Source organism: Delphinus delphis, chromosome 10 (genome assembly GCF_949987515.2).
Source record: "Delphinus delphis chromosome 10, mDelDel1.2, whole genome shotgun sequence".
Taxonomy (NCBI): Eukaryota; Metazoa; Chordata; class Mammalia; order Artiodactyla; family Delphinidae; genus Delphinus; species Delphinus delphis.
In genome coordinates this window covers 68,230,012-68,247,197 of record NC_082692.2, presented here as the reverse complement: position 1 = coordinate 68,247,197, position 17,186 = coordinate 68,230,012, and the positions used below count along the sequence as shown (strand labels likewise).

The 17,186-nt window shown below is 56.5% G+C and overlaps 2 protein-coding genes across 4 annotated transcripts in view; one reads left to right on the top strand and one right to left on the bottom strand.

The window, feature by feature from the left end:
* Positions 1–2,568: 2,568 nt before the first annotated feature.
* ITIH1 (inter-alpha-trypsin inhibitor heavy chain 1) lies at positions 2,569–16,285 on the bottom strand. 3 transcript variants are annotated; one of them, XM_060022664.2, is made up of 22 exons: positions 16,121–16,285; positions 15,863–15,883; positions 15,452–15,618; positions 14,922–15,026; positions 14,451–14,613; positions 13,776–13,889; positions 12,452–12,577; positions 12,251–12,367; positions 11,377–11,545; positions 11,163–11,288; positions 10,063–10,244; positions 9,619–9,804; positions 8,442–8,578; positions 7,697–7,851; positions 7,585–7,599; positions 7,142–7,162; positions 6,600–6,680; positions 6,376–6,489; positions 5,138–5,339; positions 4,046–4,218; positions 3,343–3,454; positions 2,570–3,187 (listed from the first exon to the last, which is right to left on the bottom strand). In XM_060022664.2, exons 1-22 carry the CDS (start codon positions 16,232–16,234, stop codon positions 3,058–3,060), a joined length of 2,730 nt encoding a protein of 909 aa, XP_059878647.1. In that variant the 5' UTR covers positions 16,235–16,285; the 3' UTR covers positions 2,570–3,057. The 3 variants fall into 3 exon arrangements, with proteins under 3 accessions (XP_059878649.1, XP_059878647.1, XP_059878648.1); XM_060022666.2 differs by lacking the exon at positions 9,619–9,804 and having other exon boundaries at positions 2,569–3,187; XM_060022665.1 differs by lacking the exon at positions 15,863–15,883.
* Positions 14,602–17,186, top strand: part of NEK4 (NIMA related kinase 4) — a 59,297-nt gene continuing 56,712 nt past the window's right edge. Inside the window, exon 1 of the mRNA XM_060022675.1 lies at positions 14,602–14,652. The gene's annotated coding sequence lies outside the window, so the exon portion shown is untranslated. The remainder of the gene's footprint in view (positions 14,653–17,186) is intronic.

Here is a 17,186-nt window from a genome sequence, read left to right as displayed (position 1 = left end):
TGGAGTAATGGGCCTGGATCTGACTGTACCAAGGAGGCCCGGTGGGTATCGTCAGCAGTGTTAGGACTTCACTCCCGGGGGCTGTGGGACAAGGAGGCCCCCGGAGAAAGCAGAAGCTCTGTGTTGGCAAATGGGCCCCGAGACCCCCTGGGAGGGGGCAATGGGAGTCACAAACGGCATCTCGGCATTGTCGCCGCACCGCAGACGTGCCTCCTGGCCTCCTGGATCACAGTCACCCCCCTCTTCTTGAGGCAGCCAGGGCACCAAACCAGACCCATCCCTCTAAGGCTCAGATCTCCATGGCTGACCCCTTGCTCATTACTCTCTCTGTCTCCCGCGACCCCTTGAAAAGGACAACTCCCAAGTCCTGTGGTCCAGCTCCAACTTGCTTTCTGAACTTAACTCTCTTCTCACTGGCGTACCTCCCCCTTCTCTGCACATCACATCTCTTATCTCTGCCAGCCTGTGTCCCTCCTTCAGAAGTCTTCCTCTTTTGTCCCCTAGCTGACCACAGACAGCCCTGCTGCAGGCTCCAAGCTCCCGAAGGGCCTACATTCTGTCATTACCTTTGGTTGAGGTTCTCAGGTTTGGATCTGATCACTCTCTCTAGACTCTGAGCACCTGGAGGGCCAGGCCACGTGTCACATTCATCCCTGTGTTCCCAGTCTGGCCAGGAACTCAGCTGCCCTCGGCCTCTTGGAGAGTCGTTCTCCTGAAAGTCTCCAGTGAGCCTGGAATTCTGCTATCCAGGACAATGGGAGCCTCAGAGGCAGGGTCTTATCCCCTCCTAGTGGGGGCTGGGTCCTTCTGGGCCATCCCAGGGCCCTGCCAGCCCCTAGACCTTCCAGAGTGGCTACCATGTGCCGGCCATACCCATGTTCTTCTGAGCAAAGTGACCCAGTGACCCTCCTACTCGGCCACTAGTGAACAGTGTTGATGAGGATGCCTGAGCACAGGACAGCTAATTTATGGATCGTACCATGGTCTTGACTGAAAGCCACGAGTGTACTTGACTGTGAGATGTACAGAGAGAGTTGACTGCTGAGGGCAGAGAAACAGAGTGAGAAGACAGAAAGCAGAAGCTCTGAGGCAGCAGAAGCCACAAGGAAGGAGTGGACTAGTGACTGGAAGTCGCAGGAGCCACAGAAGTAATGACAGAGAGCTGCAAAGTCAGCAAAACAATACTGAATCAACAAAGGGAGCTGCTGAGGCCCGGCTGGGGGTCCCTGCTCTCCTCAGGCCTCCTGAACCCTGACCCACACTGCTGGCGGGCACCGAGTTCAGGGCTGACACCTGGGAGCAGAGAGAAGGGCCCTGCAGTCTAGCTCCCAGGACGTCTAGTTCATGAGGTCATCTTCAGCGTCGATGGTCGCTGACCACTGGGCTCTTGGGGCTGTGGCAGGGGTAGCAGAACTATTGTCCTGCCAGCATTGCCCAGTGGCTCCTGCTCACGGCCCTGCAGCCGCCTGAGGAGCTTTCCCCAGCCCCTCTCCTCCAGGCTACCGCCTCATCCCCCAATACTTGGAGTTTTGTGGGAGGGACAACTCAAAGTACGAAATTCTGAGGTTGCTCAAGAGGCCCCTGAGGGACAGCTGGGGACTTGGAGGGACCCAGAGTCATCATACAGAATTTCGAATTAAAGGAATCTAGGAAATCTTCAGGTCCACCCCATTTCCACTCTAGAGGGCGGGAAAAGGAGGCCCCAGTTGGGCAGACTTTGCTGAGGGTGACCAGCCAGCTGGCAGCCCGTGACTCTCCCTTGAGAAGCCCAGGATACGTCAGACGGTGGGCTGGGCTCTGAAATTCCACTGGCTGCCCCTCAGGGCTCTGTGTCCCTGGGCTTGGGGCAGCTCTGGACCTCAGCATTCGTGTTGTTGATCTGAGCCCCCATGGGCCTCATCTGGAATGGGAACTGGACAGACGCCAGAAAAAGCAGAAACCCTTTGGAAAGGAGTGGGTGGAGGCCCATCAACCTTCGCCAAAAGGGCCAGTGTCTCCCCAAAGTACAAGTTCATCTCCACACACCCTGTAACGTCACATTTTAACTGGGCCCCTAGACAAGGCCCAGGGAAGGCATTCTGAAGGGATATCAGGCATCAGTGTGAGGAGTCAGTGGACTGCTATTCCTGGCCCCTGAAATCACAGCTTCTGGGCAGTGGCCGTCTCTGCTTTGGGGAAATATGCCTGCCCTCAGAGGTTCCAAATCCCCAGCTGGGAAATCAGTGGAGGATGGAGGCCTGGGAACTGCCTCCTGAGGCCCTGACCCCAATAGGTGACCCTCAGCTCCTGGCAGGACTTCTTCAGGACCCCAAGTCCATATATATTTCATGTATTTCTTTCACATGTTCGTGTTAAGTGATACTTTGGGATATCCAGAACCAAATCCCAGCAGGCTTTGGCCATCAGCCACCCAGCCTGATGGGAATATTTACATGGGGTGGTTAAGCACATAGATGCTGACTCCAGATAGCATGGGTTCAAATCCCAGCTCCGCCACTTAAAAGATGAGTGATTTTGGACAAATTACCTAACCTCAGCTGAAAGTAGTCATGATAAAAGTATCCCCCAGGGCTGTTGAGAGTATACAGTTAATTAATTCAACAAAGGCACTTAGAACAGTTCCTGGCTACAGGAAGCACTGGGGCAGCTGCAGCTGTTACGGGTTGTTCCTATACGTGCTGCCAGAGTGTCCTTTGGTCTCTGGACCTGTAGGGGAGGCTGTGTGCATGGGACACCCAGGACACTCAGAGGGCACGGGGCCAGGCAGCTGCAGAGAACAGGGTGGGGTGGGGGCAGAGTTGGTGCCGGCTCCCGCCCAGCCTCCTGGTCTGCTGTGACTCCTGAGCCCTTCTGAGAAGCAACATCTTGGGTTGCCTCCCTGCCACACCCCCCTCCCGCAAAGCAGCCAACCTGGGCTGGACATAGCCTCTCTTTAATGGAAGTCATGAGTGCTTCGACATAGGAGACCAGCTTGGACAGGGAGGTGTGGCCTGGGCAGCGGGTCAGGCTCCTCCTCTGCCATGGTCCCAAGGGAGGATTGGTGTGCTGGCTGGGGGCTCAGAAGATGTCGGGGACGATATAGTCAGTGTGAACACCGTCGATCAGCCCATCCCCGTTGTTGTGGATGAACCAGCAGGTCACCTCAGCCCCATGCCGGGGGTCTTTGCTGTAGTCTTTTTGCAAGCCCCTGAGGAGACACAAGCCAGCTGGGGTCACCTTTTGGAGCTGGCAGGGCTGCACCGCCCCAGGAAGCCCACCTCAACCCTGTGACACCTGGAGGAAGGCCTGGCGCAACGATGGGGAAGACCAAGGGCAGAGATGCTGGGAGAGCAGCCCACCCACCTGGTGACCGTCAGCCGGCGTTTCTTCACCACCATTGTGGCGTCTGTCTTTGTGGGGTCAGAGCCTGGGTGGAGGTCGAACACTTTATAATCAAAGGGGTGGAAGAATTGTCCTGGAAAGGCATATGGGAGACAGCAGTTACCATCGGGGGCCTTGCTGCCTTGTACTCAGTAGGTGCTCACTGGAGGCTTAGAGAGTTGCCTAAACAATTGTTTTTCAAGGGGTTGACTGTTTCTATAAATGTTGGCATCAAAAGCCACCTTTAGTTCACTTGCTATAAAGAAGCAGATATATTGCCTGGTGGTTGTACCTCCTGTCTTTTTGGACCAATTCCAAAGGAATCTGGCTGGGGAGAGAGGGTTGAGGGGTAGCAAACAGGGTCTGCAGGAAGGCCACAAGGAGAAGCAGTGTGGTCGATGACCCATCCCACTCAGGAGGTCTCTGGGTGTCCACTGGACCTTTCCATTTGCTAATCGGACCTCTCCTTACTCGCTCCCAGGCTCACTTAACCTTTAAATTCATTGCGTTTGATTGCAGCCTTTTTGTGGGACAAGCCTTCACCGGGACCCTCTTTGGAACTCTGAGCCTTGTAGGCCACGTTGGAGGTGGGCCTATCCTGGTGACCCGCTGCAAAGCTCACCCAGGGTAAGTCCTCTGGTTTCAACACCCCACCCCACAGCTCTGCCCGCCTAGCCAGCCGTACCCAGCAGCCCGTGTGTCCGTGCCGACATCCGGTGACTATCCAGCACGTAGAAGCCCAGGAAGTCCTGGCAGATGGCACTCCCCTTCCATACCCGGTGCAGGACGACCTCGAAGGTGCCCCCATCCTCCACGGACACCACTAGGTTCCTCTTCCTGTTGATGGTCACCACCACCCTGTGGGGCCAGGTGCCATGAGGGCAGGTGAGGCTGCACTGCACCCCCTCCATTCAGCTGCTCTTGTCCTTGAGACCCAGCTCTTATGAACCCCTCTCCCCGCAGGGGGTTGACGGTTACGTGCTCCATGCTCCTTCCCACTTGTTGCTATTGTGTATGGGGCCCTTACAATGTGCTAGGCTCTGTGCTAAGCCCTCCACGCAAACTGCGTCATTCAGTTCCCACTCTGATCCTGTGAGGACTGAGGCTCAGAGAGGTTAAAAAACTTGCTCAAGGTCACACAGCTGGCGAGTGGCAGAGCCAGGACTTGGACTCCAGCCTGTCTGTTATGAGTCTGTGTTCTTTGACTCCCACTTATCATCTGTGTCCTCCATACCGGACTCTGCCCACCTCTTCCTATAGCTCTGCTGCCCAGCATTGGGCTCTGGTGCTCAGCAGTTTATTGAACGAATGAATGAGTGAAGGAAGGAACAAACACTAAACAAGGCATACTAAGACAGGGGCTGAAAGAGAAACGTAGAGAACGCTGGAGTTCAGCAGAGGAAGGGACTAGGATGGCTTCAGGGAAGAGGTGGCCAATGCGCTGGGCCTGGGAGGAAGAGTTGGCTTGGTTTGGTGGAGACAGGGGTGGACTGCAGGGTGAGGGTGCCACGGGAGCACAGGCATCCAGGCAGCTGAGCCCGGAGCACGTGTCCAGCAATCCAGGGAAATTGGGAGTCAGGGGTGGGGAATGGTCCACGGGGCCTGACATGTCTGCACAGCCTACGCGGAGGCCACATGGATGTCACTCACTGACACAGCTCGGGGAATGAGGGCCCAGCAGGCTCGGACAGCAGAGCTGGCTCTGGGGCTTCGTGCCTTGGTCTTCACCACACCCACCCCCGCCTCCCCTCCCAGGCCCCGGCCCCAGCCCGGTTACTCATTCTGCCGCAGTGAGGCCTGGTCCCTCCAGGAGAATATGGATCCGCCAGAGCCAGGGTTCAGCGTAATGTTCTGAGGAGTCACTTCCAGCTGGAAGCCTGTTGCGGGGTTTGCGATCCCCAGCCGCCCGAAGTACGTGCCCTCGTGCTTCCCAGGGCCACTGGCCTCGTTGCCGATGAGCTGGCCATTCACTGAGAAGCCTGCAGTGGGGTGAGGGGCCATCCGGGTCAGGGCGGCCCAGCTCTCCCTAGAACCCCACCAGCCGGTCCTTGCTCCTGCCGCCCCCAATGCCCACCCTCTTTGGGCTCTGAGGGCCTCACCACCCAAGGGGAGGGGCCTTCAGGACAGGTGCAGGCCGCTCGCAGCACCGCCTCCCTTCCCTCCCGCCACACTAACTCTCTGAGACTTAGCCCTCGGTTCTGGGCCCTGAAGGAGGTGTCACCTCCCCGAGGACAGGCCTTGGGCCTGCTCCTTCTCTGTGGACCCAGGCCCTGACACAGGGCAGGTCACAGTAGGTGCTGCAGGTGGGCCTCTCCACAGAAGCCTCCTCTGAACTGAGCAGCCAAAAGCCCCCTCCCCGTCTTCACTATCCCAACACAGCACGTCTCATGCTCGGAAATTGTCAGCTAAGAATTTGTTCACCTGTTTATCTCCCTTCCCTAAACTCCACGAGAGCAAGGACTTTGTTTCGGTTCCCACTGTGTCCCCAGACCTTAGGATGTGCTCAACAAATATTAGCAGATGGCCTGACTGGACTGGGAGGGTGGGAGAAGTGGCCAATAGATGGAGAGGGCATTGTTCCCATCACCTGAGCCCTGCTGGGGAGGTGGGCTCCAAGACCCCTGCAGCCATGCGGGGGATGGGGGAGGGGGGTGTGGCAGGGCCACTGCATCATTTATAGGATTCAGTACAAAATGAAAACGAGGGGCCCCTCATTCAAAACTTGTTAAGAATTTCAAGATGCAACAGCAGAACATTCAATCAAGCATGGAGTCCTTCCAAGGGCAGGGTCCTGTGCACCTGCACAGGTCACATGCCCATGAAGCAGGCCCTGTATAGGGCCCAGGCAGGCGGATGGGGCATGAAGGAGGCCGGCTGAGCCCAGCCAGGTGGCGGGTACACAGGGTGAGGGGAGTGGAGGCCACAGCCACTGTCCTTCCTGTTCATGGCTGAACGTTGAGGACAGAGGAGCCCAGTCCCCACCCTCTCTGGCAGAGGGCGTAATGTCACCCGTACCTGTGTCAGGGTCCTGCACCAGGCTCAGGACCACACCAGGCTCCTCGTTGATATTGAAGCACAGAGTGTCCTCTTTCTGGGGCACGTGGATGAGGAAGTGGGGGTCAGTGTCCACTGGGGGCACAGCATGGAGTCTATTAGATTGAGTATTAGGCACATGGGGCCGGCTGGGGAGAAGGGTTCAGTCAGGCAGGTGTGTCCCTCAGACCCTCCCAAGGACTCACCGCCAGTCACTTGGTTTGGCAACTGCTGGACCCCGGAGCTAGGGCGCGTCGGAGAAGGCTGCGAGGCCAGCAGCACGAAGGCTGACGGGCAAAAGTAAACAGCGCTTAGAAGGGAAGCAGCTGCGCCTTCCCTGGAGCTGCTGCCTCCTTTTCTGAGGCCCCTCCCACCCAGGCGGGCTGGCCTGAGGCCACAGGGGCCGGAGTGGACACAGAGCCTTTGACCCCCCTCGGGATGTGGGAATGGAAATTTGGCCCAGCACAGTGGCGTGGCCCCCTCTCGGTCTCCTTTCCTGGGAACTGGGAGGTGCTGGTGGCATAGGGGTGGGGAGGCCAGGCCAGGTCAGGGGGAGCGTTCTGACGGTTCCCAGTGAGAGGCAGCGAGGAACGCTGGAGCAGAGGAAGAAAACCTTAGGCTATCATTTCCTCATCAGGCAGATAGGTGATGACCCAGGCTTTGCTCAGGACTGAACTCACAGCCTGAGAGGTGGCCATGTGTGGAGTAGAGGGTAGAGACCTGCGTCATCAGGATGGCTGCCACTTACTCTTTCTGGGCCCCACCATCTCTGTAGAGGACAACAGTAGAGGACAGCGTCACTCTCCCCACTCCACACGACAGGCACGCGCCTCATTCCCCAAGTGCAGCTGGGCCCGGAGGTCAATCAGGCCTGGGCCCACCCTCCTCCCGGGGGTCCCAGCCCTCTTCCTGGGGGTCCCAGCCCTCCTGGTAGATGGATGCTCACACGTAGGGCCCCTAAGGAGTCCGGGGAGTGGAGGGGTTCAGGCTGAGCGAGAGCTCCCCGAGCACACAGGAGGCAGCAACTAGTTTGCAGCAAAGTAGGGAAGGGCATCTTGGGGAAGGAAAAGACCAAGAAAGGGTGGAGCAGAGCAGGGGGAGCGGGTGCTGTGTCCCTGGCGGCTGGAGCATGTGCCACTTGCCCAGCCACCCGGAGCCCCTTGCGGAAATCAACGTGATTTAAAAACTCACCCAAGGGCAGAGAATCTGGAAAGGAGAGAAAGGAAAGAGAATTAGCGCCCAGGAGATTTTTGGCTCTCAGAAGCCTCCCCATGCCCACAGCCTCCCCTCTGCCAGCCCATACCCTCCAGGGCCTTGTCAATGAGGGGCTCCAGGCCGTCTTGGTCCGCCATGCCCCTGACGGTCATGGAGGTCAGCGGGGTCACAAACTGATAGGCCAGCGACATCTTCAGGGCCTCGGCTGACACGTTGGCCTTCTCTGCCCCCTCCAACTTCATCCTGCCAGACAGACACCGGCTCTAAGCCCACAGCTTGGATGACAATGGACTTGCACTCCCTCGTCCTTTCCTTCCTTTGTTCACTCTTTCAGCAAATGTTTACAAGGCCCCTGCAGTGCCCCTGCCCAGGGGCTGTCTTCAAGGACCTCATGATTTAAAGGCCTCCCTCAGAGAAAACCTGGAGGTCTGGCAGGGCTGGGGGACGTGCCTCAGAAACACACGGAGAATTCAATAGCTGTGAGATCCTGGCAAGTGGTCTAACCTCTCTGAACCTCGGTTTGCTCGGCACGTTGTGAGGATTAAATGAGTGTGTCTGGACACAGCAGCCCCGCAGTAAAGGGAAGCCTCCCCCGCAGCAGCTCAGTGGGGGCAAAAGGGGCTGCCCTGTGCCCCCAGCGGGCCCTGACCACACTACTGACTGCCTGGTTGATATTAACTCAGCGAGCAAAGTCAGAGGCCAGTAAATCTGACCTGCTTGCAACCTCCAAGGCCTAGAACCGCCCCTCTGTAGTCCAAAGGCCCAGGGCGGGGGGCGTGCTCTGGGGTGGTCATGCCCCTCCACCCCCCAGGCAGCCGCAGGGCTGGTACTACTTGGCCAGCAGCTCCTGGATGGTGAGGTAGGCCCACAGGCGTTCGACGTGGTTCTCCAGCATGTGGCCCCGCTCTCGGAGCAGTTTCTTCATCTCTTCCTCGTCCACCAGGCAGGTCGTCTTGAATTCTTGGCCCTCCTGAGGGAGGCGAGGGAGAGAGAGGTTGTGCGCCATGAGGGGTTCTGGGGGAGCCTGATGTTGTCTGGTCTCTGCAGCTCCGTTCTGAGCATGCTACCCCCTGCCTTTCCTGAGCCTGCTCTCCTCGTCCTCTTCCATCCGTTCCTTCCACAAAAGTTGCTAAGCACCCTCTGTTAGCCAAGTTGGGCCAGGCCCTGGGGATCCCAGGGATGGAGGATCAGGCCCTGCCCTCATGGAGCTACTCTCTCTGGGGGATGCCAGCAGGCACCCAGCCGATCCACCATGTAGCTGTTTCCACCACGCCCCGCTCCTCCGGATGCCCACCGCGGCCCCGTGCACCATTCAGCTTGCCACAGCTCACAAATGCGCCTTCTCTCCTCAGCTACAGTAACGGGGGCACCTCTTCCCAAGGGCATCCCATGTACCAGGCACTGTATAAGCCTATCATGTGGATTATTTCGTTTACTCCACACAACTCTCTAGTACATTGTTACCCCCACGGTACAGAAAGGCCTAGAGAACTGGACCCATTTGATCAACGTCACCCAGCTGCAGCCAGGGTCTAGCTCAGCTTTCCTCACTCTAAGCCCGAGTCCTGAACCCTCAACTACACTGCACGGCTAGAGTCCAGGTCTCTGTGACACCCCCCCCCCCCACACGCACCGCAGTGTGCACATACACACAGGCACTGCACCGTGGTGCAAACCTGCATGTGCAGTCGGTGCTCAGGAAATAGTGGTCACTTGAGAAGAAGGAGGCTGGCCTCTCACACTCTCACGCCTTGGGAGGAATGATGTGAGGAATAACAGGTGGACCAGTTGGATACAAGGGACTACAGCTAATCAAGGCCATGTTGGCCCCACTCTAGCCTGCCCTCTGGATGCCTTCATTGGAAGAATGCTCAGCCCTGGGGTGTGTGTGGCCCGCTGGGGTGAGGCACCGCTCTGGGGAAAGAGAGGCTGCTGGGGGCATAGGGGTGGGGAGCAGTGTAGGCTTGGAGTCTCTGGGTGCCTCTCCACCCTCCGCAGCCCTCTGTTTACACCATAGGCTTGCACATCCGCCTTGAAGCTGCTCCGTTTGTGGTCAGCGATGCGCCCGGCCACTATGATCTCCGAGCCTTCGTAGTACTGTTTATGGTGGTGCTGGGTCAGGGCCGAGACGGCATCCCTGGGGTACAGCAACTCCACATCCCTCAGCAGAGGGTTGGCTACCTGCTCGTAGAAGCCCTGTGGGGATGGGGGGTGCAGCCTCAGAGCTGGTGGGTCGTCCTAGGCATCCAACAGGAAACCCACTCACAAAGTGGGGTGTCGGGATCCCTACTTTATAGAAGGAATTGAAGGCTCAGGGCTTAAGTAACTGGTTTGAGGTCACACAGCTAATTCGAACCCCACACCAGAGCTTTATCTGCTCTGGGCTGATGAGTACGTGGCTGCCAAGGCCATGCTCCCCATGGCGTGACTTTGGGAGCAGGGGGAGGAGGAGACCTGCAGCTGCTGGGTGGCATCGTGGTCCTCGTAGATTCTCTGGACACGTCCGTTGTTCTCCAGGGACATGACCTCCAGGAATTTCAAGTCCACATCATGGCCGAAGCCCAAGTTGTAGAGTGGGAACTTGCCCCTGATGGCATCTCGGACGTTCTTGAGGATTTGGGTATGATCCGTCACCCCTGCAGCCACACAGCCAGGTAGGGACGGGATGCTGGCTCACAGGTGTGTGGGGCACGAGGGGACTTTGGGGCACCCTCCCTGGGGGCCAAGACTCCCATCTCAGACCATCTCCAGTCCCCACTGGCATCTTGAGGCAACGCCTCTTGCTGGCTCACCTGGGTGACTGCAACAGCTACTCACAGAGCTCCTCGAAGACGTTGCCCATCTACATGGATCCGCCATGAGCAGATCTGATTCTGCTGTAAACTCACGGCTCCTCGCGTGGCCTGTGAGGTCCTGCTGACCCTTCCACCCTGTTTCACCTACTCTGCATATGCCTACGCTTCCCAGGCAGGCCCTGCCGGTGCACAAACCTTGTTTTGCTCAAGCTGCCCCTTCTGCCAGGGATCCCTTCCTGCTTCTCCTCCCCTCCTTCCAGATTGAGCTCGGGGGTCACCTCTTCCAAGACGCCTTCTGAGACCCTGCCTGGGCCAGGTGCCCCTTGTCTGTGCTCCTTCGGCCTTCTGGCACCCTTCAGGTCCCTTGACAGAGCATCTGCTCCTGGGGCTGCCTCCCCCAGTGGACCCTGGGCTCCTTAAGGGCAAAGATGTGTCTTGTTCTCTTAGTGTCTCTCCTTGGTCCCTAGTCCTGTGCTTGGCACTCAGTGCTGAATCCATAGTTCATTAAACTCAGCCTAGGGTCCTGCCCATCCTCCTGGGCCCTGTGCAACCCCGTGTCATGCAGAAACTTCCCCAGCTTCCCAATTCAGGACAGAACACCTTGGAGCTCCTTCAGACTCTGTGATCTGAACTCTGCTTTTAAACCAGTGCTTGGCTTTGCCCTTAGCCTTTCTGCCCCCTGACAGCATCCCCATTGGTTGTATTTCCAAGTTCAGCTTGAATGCCTTTGGTAATGAAGGTAACCCTCGGGGCGTTTACCCTCTGTGGGCTCGCCATCTGTCAGCATGATGAGAATAGAGGCATGGTTGCTGAGCTCTGGGAGGCTTCCCTGAGCTTTGTTCAAAATCTCAATTCCCTGGAGCAAACCTCCGTTCAGGTTTGTAGCTGCAAAAAAGAGAAAGCAGATCAGTGTATGCTCTGAATCTGAGGGGACAGAGGTGACATCGAGGTGGCCCCAGACCCCTGCCCTTACACCCGGCCAGAGAGAAGTGCTGCACAAAGTTCCGAGCTGCGTCCAGATTGGCGGCAGATGCCTGCACCAGCGAGCCCCTCCAGGACTGCACTGCAGACCCAAAGAGGACCAGGTCGAAGTAGTCCCCTGGCCGCAAGTCCCCCAGGATTTTAAGGAGCGCCTCCTTGGTCTGTAAGGACAGGACAGTCAGTGGAGGGGCAGGGCCCCAGGATAGTGCCTTCTGTCATCTCCAGATACCCAGTTCAGAGATCCACAGGGTAGAAGTACATGGTGGGCAAGCAGAAGGGGATGGACAGGACAGCCAGGTGGTGCCAGGAGAGGAGCATCCTACTGAGCTCTGGGATGTCTTGAGGGGGGTGGAGAAGACAAAGGGACCCAGTATGGGGAGGGGAAATGACCAGGAGTTCAAGGGGGTCAGGATTAAGACAGAGGACCCCAGGGGGCTGAGTTTCTAAAACTCTGATTGTCCAGCCATGCTTTCACTGCGCTATGGAGAGGACACCCAGAGCGCGGTGGGAGTGGGCTGTGCCCTGCTGCAAGCCATCTCCCGGGAGCACTGTAATCATCCCTGCACACCTAAGGTACAGGTCTCATCTTCCAAGCATCCCCCATTGGTAAACCCCACAACCGTATGGGCGCTGCATTTTATTCCCATTTTTGCCATTGAGGAGAAGTGAATGCACTTGCCCACGGTTGCACAGTGAGAAAGTGGCTGATTCCAGAGCCCCTGACCACTGGCATATCCTGTTAAATTACCCTGCCTCTGACCAGGAGCAGAAGTCCCAAACCCAGACTCTGGAGGCAAAACCAGGGTGGGATGGGTGATGGGGCTAAAGAAGCTCCTGCTGGCCAGCTGGTTAGAGCCACAGTTTACCTGCTTCACTTTCTGGCCTTCCATGGAGAAGCTGATGTCAGTCACAAAAACCACATTCTTGTTCAGTTTTGTCAGGTTTTGGGGAGCAAAGAAGTGGGCAAAGTGGTTATCAGCAACCTGAGACACAAAGGGACAAGTGAGGCCTCTCTCTCAAGCACCCTGCCCACCCTCTGAGTCTTGGGCAAGAAGCTTCCAGCTCACCAGGAGGTCACAGGCCTTGTCCCGATTGACATCGTAGGTCACCTTGAAGTCCCCATTCAGCAAGGTCGTAGAGCATGTGGGGCAGGATTGCTGCTGGCCCACCGTGGGACGGAAAAGCACATGACCCTGGAACCGTTGAAGGTGTGAGGCATTACTGGTTTACAACGACAACGTAAGGTGTGTGTGTGTGTGTGAGTGCGTGTGTGGTGCACAGGCATAGGAATGAGTCTAGTGGGCCCCTCGCCCTGCTGCTGAGAATACACACCTCTGGGTGGTAGGAGAGAAGACCTGTTTCTTTGCTCACATGCTTCTGAATCATTGGGATTTTCTACAAGTATCGTCACTTTGGATACACAATAAAAACAAAATAATAGCAGCATGAGAGGCACCGGTCAACTCACACTATCTAGTGAAAAAAGCAACACTGTGCTGGAAAATGAAACCTGCCTGGATAGACAAAGAGAAGGAAGAGCTCCCAGAGTGGGAGCTGCGGTCTGTTTGGACTTGGTGCTGGTGTTCCGGGAAATTGGTGGTGGTTTCTACTCGATACATTTCTACACTTTTGTACTTTCCACATTTTCTTTAAAGATGCTTTTCTTTTTACTTTTTGTTTGTTTGTTATAAAAGCAAAATATGCTTATTAAAATTTTTTTTGAAAATTATTAGGAAGACAAAGACCATCCCCTTGGTCCCCTGCTGAAAGCAAGCATGTTTGCTAACACTCTGGGATATCATATTTTGTTTCAAAGGAACCCCTTCAAAACTGTAGGAAACATTTCTTTTAAGTGAATTGTTATGGGCTCACTACCAAAGGTGGGTGGGGAATAAACAGTTTGCTCCTGGCTCCAGTTGAGGGCAAGTTAGGAAGCAGGGCACTAGTTGGGTATCACCCACTCATATGCCACACTCCTCAGGACCTGGGGTAGGGGCAAGCAGGGGGCTTCTGGGATTCCCACAGACGGGTGGGAAGTGACAAGTGGCAAGTGGCTGGGTAGGCCAAAGGCCTTTCCAAACTTCATCCTGTTTCCAAGAACACTGGGGCTTGGAATCCTGAGGTTTGCACATGTGCCCTATATTTCCATGAATGCTTTCCTGTTGGGATGAGACAGGCAAAGAGGAAACTGAGGCTTAAGCAAGCCAGCAACTCACCCCAGACCAGGCAGCCGTTGTAGGCACCCTCCCCAGCCTCAGCACACAGGCTTTTGCCAAGCGGCTCTGAGAATCAGGAGTGCAAAGTTCCTCTCTCTCTCTCCCCTAGGGTGGCCTGCAGCCCTTGTCTGCAGCCACGCTGAGAAGTCTCTGAGGGCTCAGCCATGCCACGCACCTCTTTTCCTGAGAAGGACTTCTTGATGAGTTGGGCGGCCCGTTCCTTGGGGAGGAAGGAGGCCTGGGCATCCAGCTTGCTGATCCCCCGAGGCTCAAAGATGTCCACGTCGATCTGTGGCATTGAAGCAGTTCCTGTACCAAGGCTCCCACTGGGGAGCCTTCATCAAGCCCCAGCCAAGAGCCAGCGTATATCCTGACCACCTACTGTGTGCAGCACCCGCCCAGCTCTCAGCACAGGGCCTGGCATGTTGTAGGCACTCCAAAAATAGTGGCCAAATGAAAGTGTGCATGCCTGAGCCCCTCAACTCGGCCACCACTAAGGTGCCAGTGACAATTACAGCCCCTCAGGCTGCCCAGGACTAACTGGTTTACAGACTCCCTGGGCATTCAATATCTCTCATGATCCTTGCGGCAGTTCTGGGACACACAAAACCCCCATTGGACAGATGAGCAAGCCAAGGCTCAGAAGAAGGAGGAGGTTGGAGGGTTCAGGGAGCTCCCTGCCCACGAACAGCCATCAGAGCCCACCCTGAGGAGTGAGTCCCCTCCCTGTGTGCTCAGGCCCAGGGCTGCACGTGGTGGGTGCCGAACCAGCGCTCAGAGCCGCAGAGAGGGAGAGGCAGGATCCCAGCTCTTGAGACCTTGCCCCTGCACGTGGTCACCAGCGATCTACCTCAAAATGCTGCACCAGCTGCTTGGGCTTGACCTTGATGACAATGTCATACTGCATAAGCTTTCGCCTCAGCACCTCCTCGTAGGTCAGCCGGAACGTGGCCTTGCTCCGGGGACCAATGGTGACCTGGATGGCAAACTGCTCCATCGTTCTCCCTGAGGCCCTGGATGTGCCACCAGTGGCAACAACAAACAGACAAATGGTAAGTGATGTGGAGGTCCTTGTCACCTAAAGCATGGCCCTCAGAGTCAGTTTCTCTTATTTTCGTGCTGCTCCCAGCTTTCCTTGACCCTCACTCTTAGCTGGCTGGCCAGGGTCAGAGCCCCACTTCTCCAGAGGCCTCGTCCAGTGCACCTGTGCCAGCAGTGGATCTGGGCAGTTTGCTCCCTTCCCATCAGCCTGGGCTGCCCTCCACCCAAGGCATGCATCCTGGCAGGGGAGGGCAGCACCAGGGCAGCACCCAGAGCTCACCTGACAAGGCCGGCGTTCTCTCCTGAGATGGCCGCTTTCCGGTACTGCTTCCATGCAGTCACTTTGTCCTTTATGTTCCCGAGGAATGCATTTTCACCTGCTGTGCTACAGGGAGGAAGATGCCCTCAGGGAGGTGCCCCTCTCCAACCACACAGGGCCTCCGTATTGGAGGTGCTCCCAGCCCAGGCACTAAGGAGGCCCTGTCCAGGTGAGCACTTGTGAGAAGGCATCTCCTGCTGGCCTCCCACTGCCCCCAGAGCTGCTCAAGGAGGTGGGCAGCCACGGCCACAGAGTCCAGCAAGAAACTGTGGGTGCCAGCCTGTGCTCCTTGGGCCCTAGGCTGAAAACACACTGTCAGAGGCTCTAGTTTGCTGTCTAAGATGGGAGCCCAGAGCAGACCTAAAGGGCTTTTCAGTCCTTCAGAGCTGGGGCTGGCCTGGGGCCCTTGGGGACGAGGGGATGGGCTGCACTGTTGGGCCACTCAGAGCCATGGTTTTGGGCTGGGCCTCGTGAACCAGGCGGGCACGCACATGGCAAAGTCGCTGATGAAGGCCCTCCTGGGGATTTCCACATCAAAGGCCACCTCCTTGGCTTCGTCGGCATTGTTGACCACTTGGCTGGTGATGACACAGTGGGAAAAGCGAGAGGTGACTTTGCAGTTGACTTTCAAACTCTGGATGACCACGCCATCGACAGCCTAAAGTGGGACGTGCGGGAGGTGGCTGGGATGGGGGCTCAGCCACGGGAGACCTCGGCACCCAGCTCTGACACAGGTGCTGTTCTCTATGCCTGAGGCCATGCCGTGGGGCATGAGGGGGGTGAGCGAGCCCTTATTTGGAGGAGACGGGAGTCCCTCTGCCCAGGGGCACACCTCGAAGCCCAGGGGAAACAGACTGTAATAAAGGCCCACCACAGACCCCTGTGCTGAGATCCTCACTCACTGTGTGCAAAGCCAGTCGCTTCTGTAAAACAAAACCGGCACAAGTGTGAGTGCGAGCACTCAGGGGACCAGGGCCTATCTGTTAACGGACGGGAGTAGGACACAGCCTGTGTCCTCGACGCCTTGGCCTCACTTCCCCCGTGCTGCTGGGAGGTCCTCTCCATTCAGAGGAGGTCGAGGTGGGTGGGGAGAGCCCTGGTCTCTGTAGCCCCTTCCAGGTTCAGCTGCCTGTTTCTGGCCCAGGGGTTTACTCACATACCTTGCCGCCTTCGGGACTGCGTGCGGGTGAACCCTGAGCGGGCATGGCCTGCAGGGTGAGCAGGGACGCCAGGCACACACAGAGCAGCCCCCGAAGCCCCATCGTGCCGCGCATGGTCTCAAGGCTCCTGCTGCCTGTCACTTCACTCAGACCACTAATCAATAAAATGCTGGATAAACATGGATTAAACATTAGACAAGGTGAAAGCTAATATTACAATTTGAGGGATGAAAAATAAACAGTGAAAGCTTTCTCCTTAGGGGGACTCCCAGCTGTGCAAACTCCTGACCAGACTCAGACTGTGCCCCTTGGTTAGAGCTACACTCAGCTGGCGTGAATTGTGAAGACCCAGACAGCTCATTTAATCCAGGCTCCGTGGACAGGGCCAGCATCAGCGATACTGGGGCAGGTATCAAGAAGCCACAGTTAAAAATGAATTTCTCAACTTCATTAGGTGTTCCTTTCAAAATTCTTTAAGCATCAACAAACTTTTCAGACAGTCCCGCTTTGGCCAGGGAGGCAGGTACGGTGGCTTACAAAGCGTCTGCCCATGTCCTTGTTTCTGACGGCACCACCTCTAGCAGCTCTGCCAGAGGTGGTCTGGACAGTTCTGGGGATACGTAATGGGTGACACACCCTTTAGGCCAGTCAGCTTTGTAAAGAAGAGCAGAAGTAAGCCTCATCGTTCCAGGATATAGTGGAGACAAAAGATGAAAGCCATGCTTTCACGATGAAGGACAGACTACAAGCCATGCGTCGCTCTCAGCCCTTTATGATCTAATTTTATCCTCAGGGTGTCCCTGGGACGTTGGTCCCACAGCAAATGAAAGAGCATGTATTCAAACCCAAATCTTTCAGACTCCAAAGCCCAGGCCTATCATGTAATGATAGAAATGTCCTCTGCGTTATTAGGAAGAAAGAAGCAGCAGTCAAAGATCCCAGAGACCCATCTTGTAGCTGCAGTTTCTTAAGTTTTATGCACAAACCCTGTCTGTCCCCCACAAGCCACACACACTGGAGAGACATGGCCCCTGGTCAACCTACTCCATGGCCCTGGTTGGGAGGT

Excerpts from the sequence above, each read along its gene's own strand:
- ITIH1 (XM_060022664.2), bottom strand. The coding sequence starts at position 16,234 with ATGCGCGGCACGATGGGGCTTCGGGGGCTGCTCTGTGTGTGCCTGGCG. Across the intron at positions 12,578-13,775 it reads AGTCCTTCTCAGGAAAAGAG|GGTCATGTGCTTTTCCGTCC; the intron begins GTGCGTGGCATG and ends CAACGGTTCCAG. Across the intron at positions 7,852-8,441 it reads ATCCAGGAGCTGCTGGCCAA|GATGAAGTTGGAGGGGGCAG; the intron begins GTAGTACCAGCC and ends TCTGTCTGGCAG.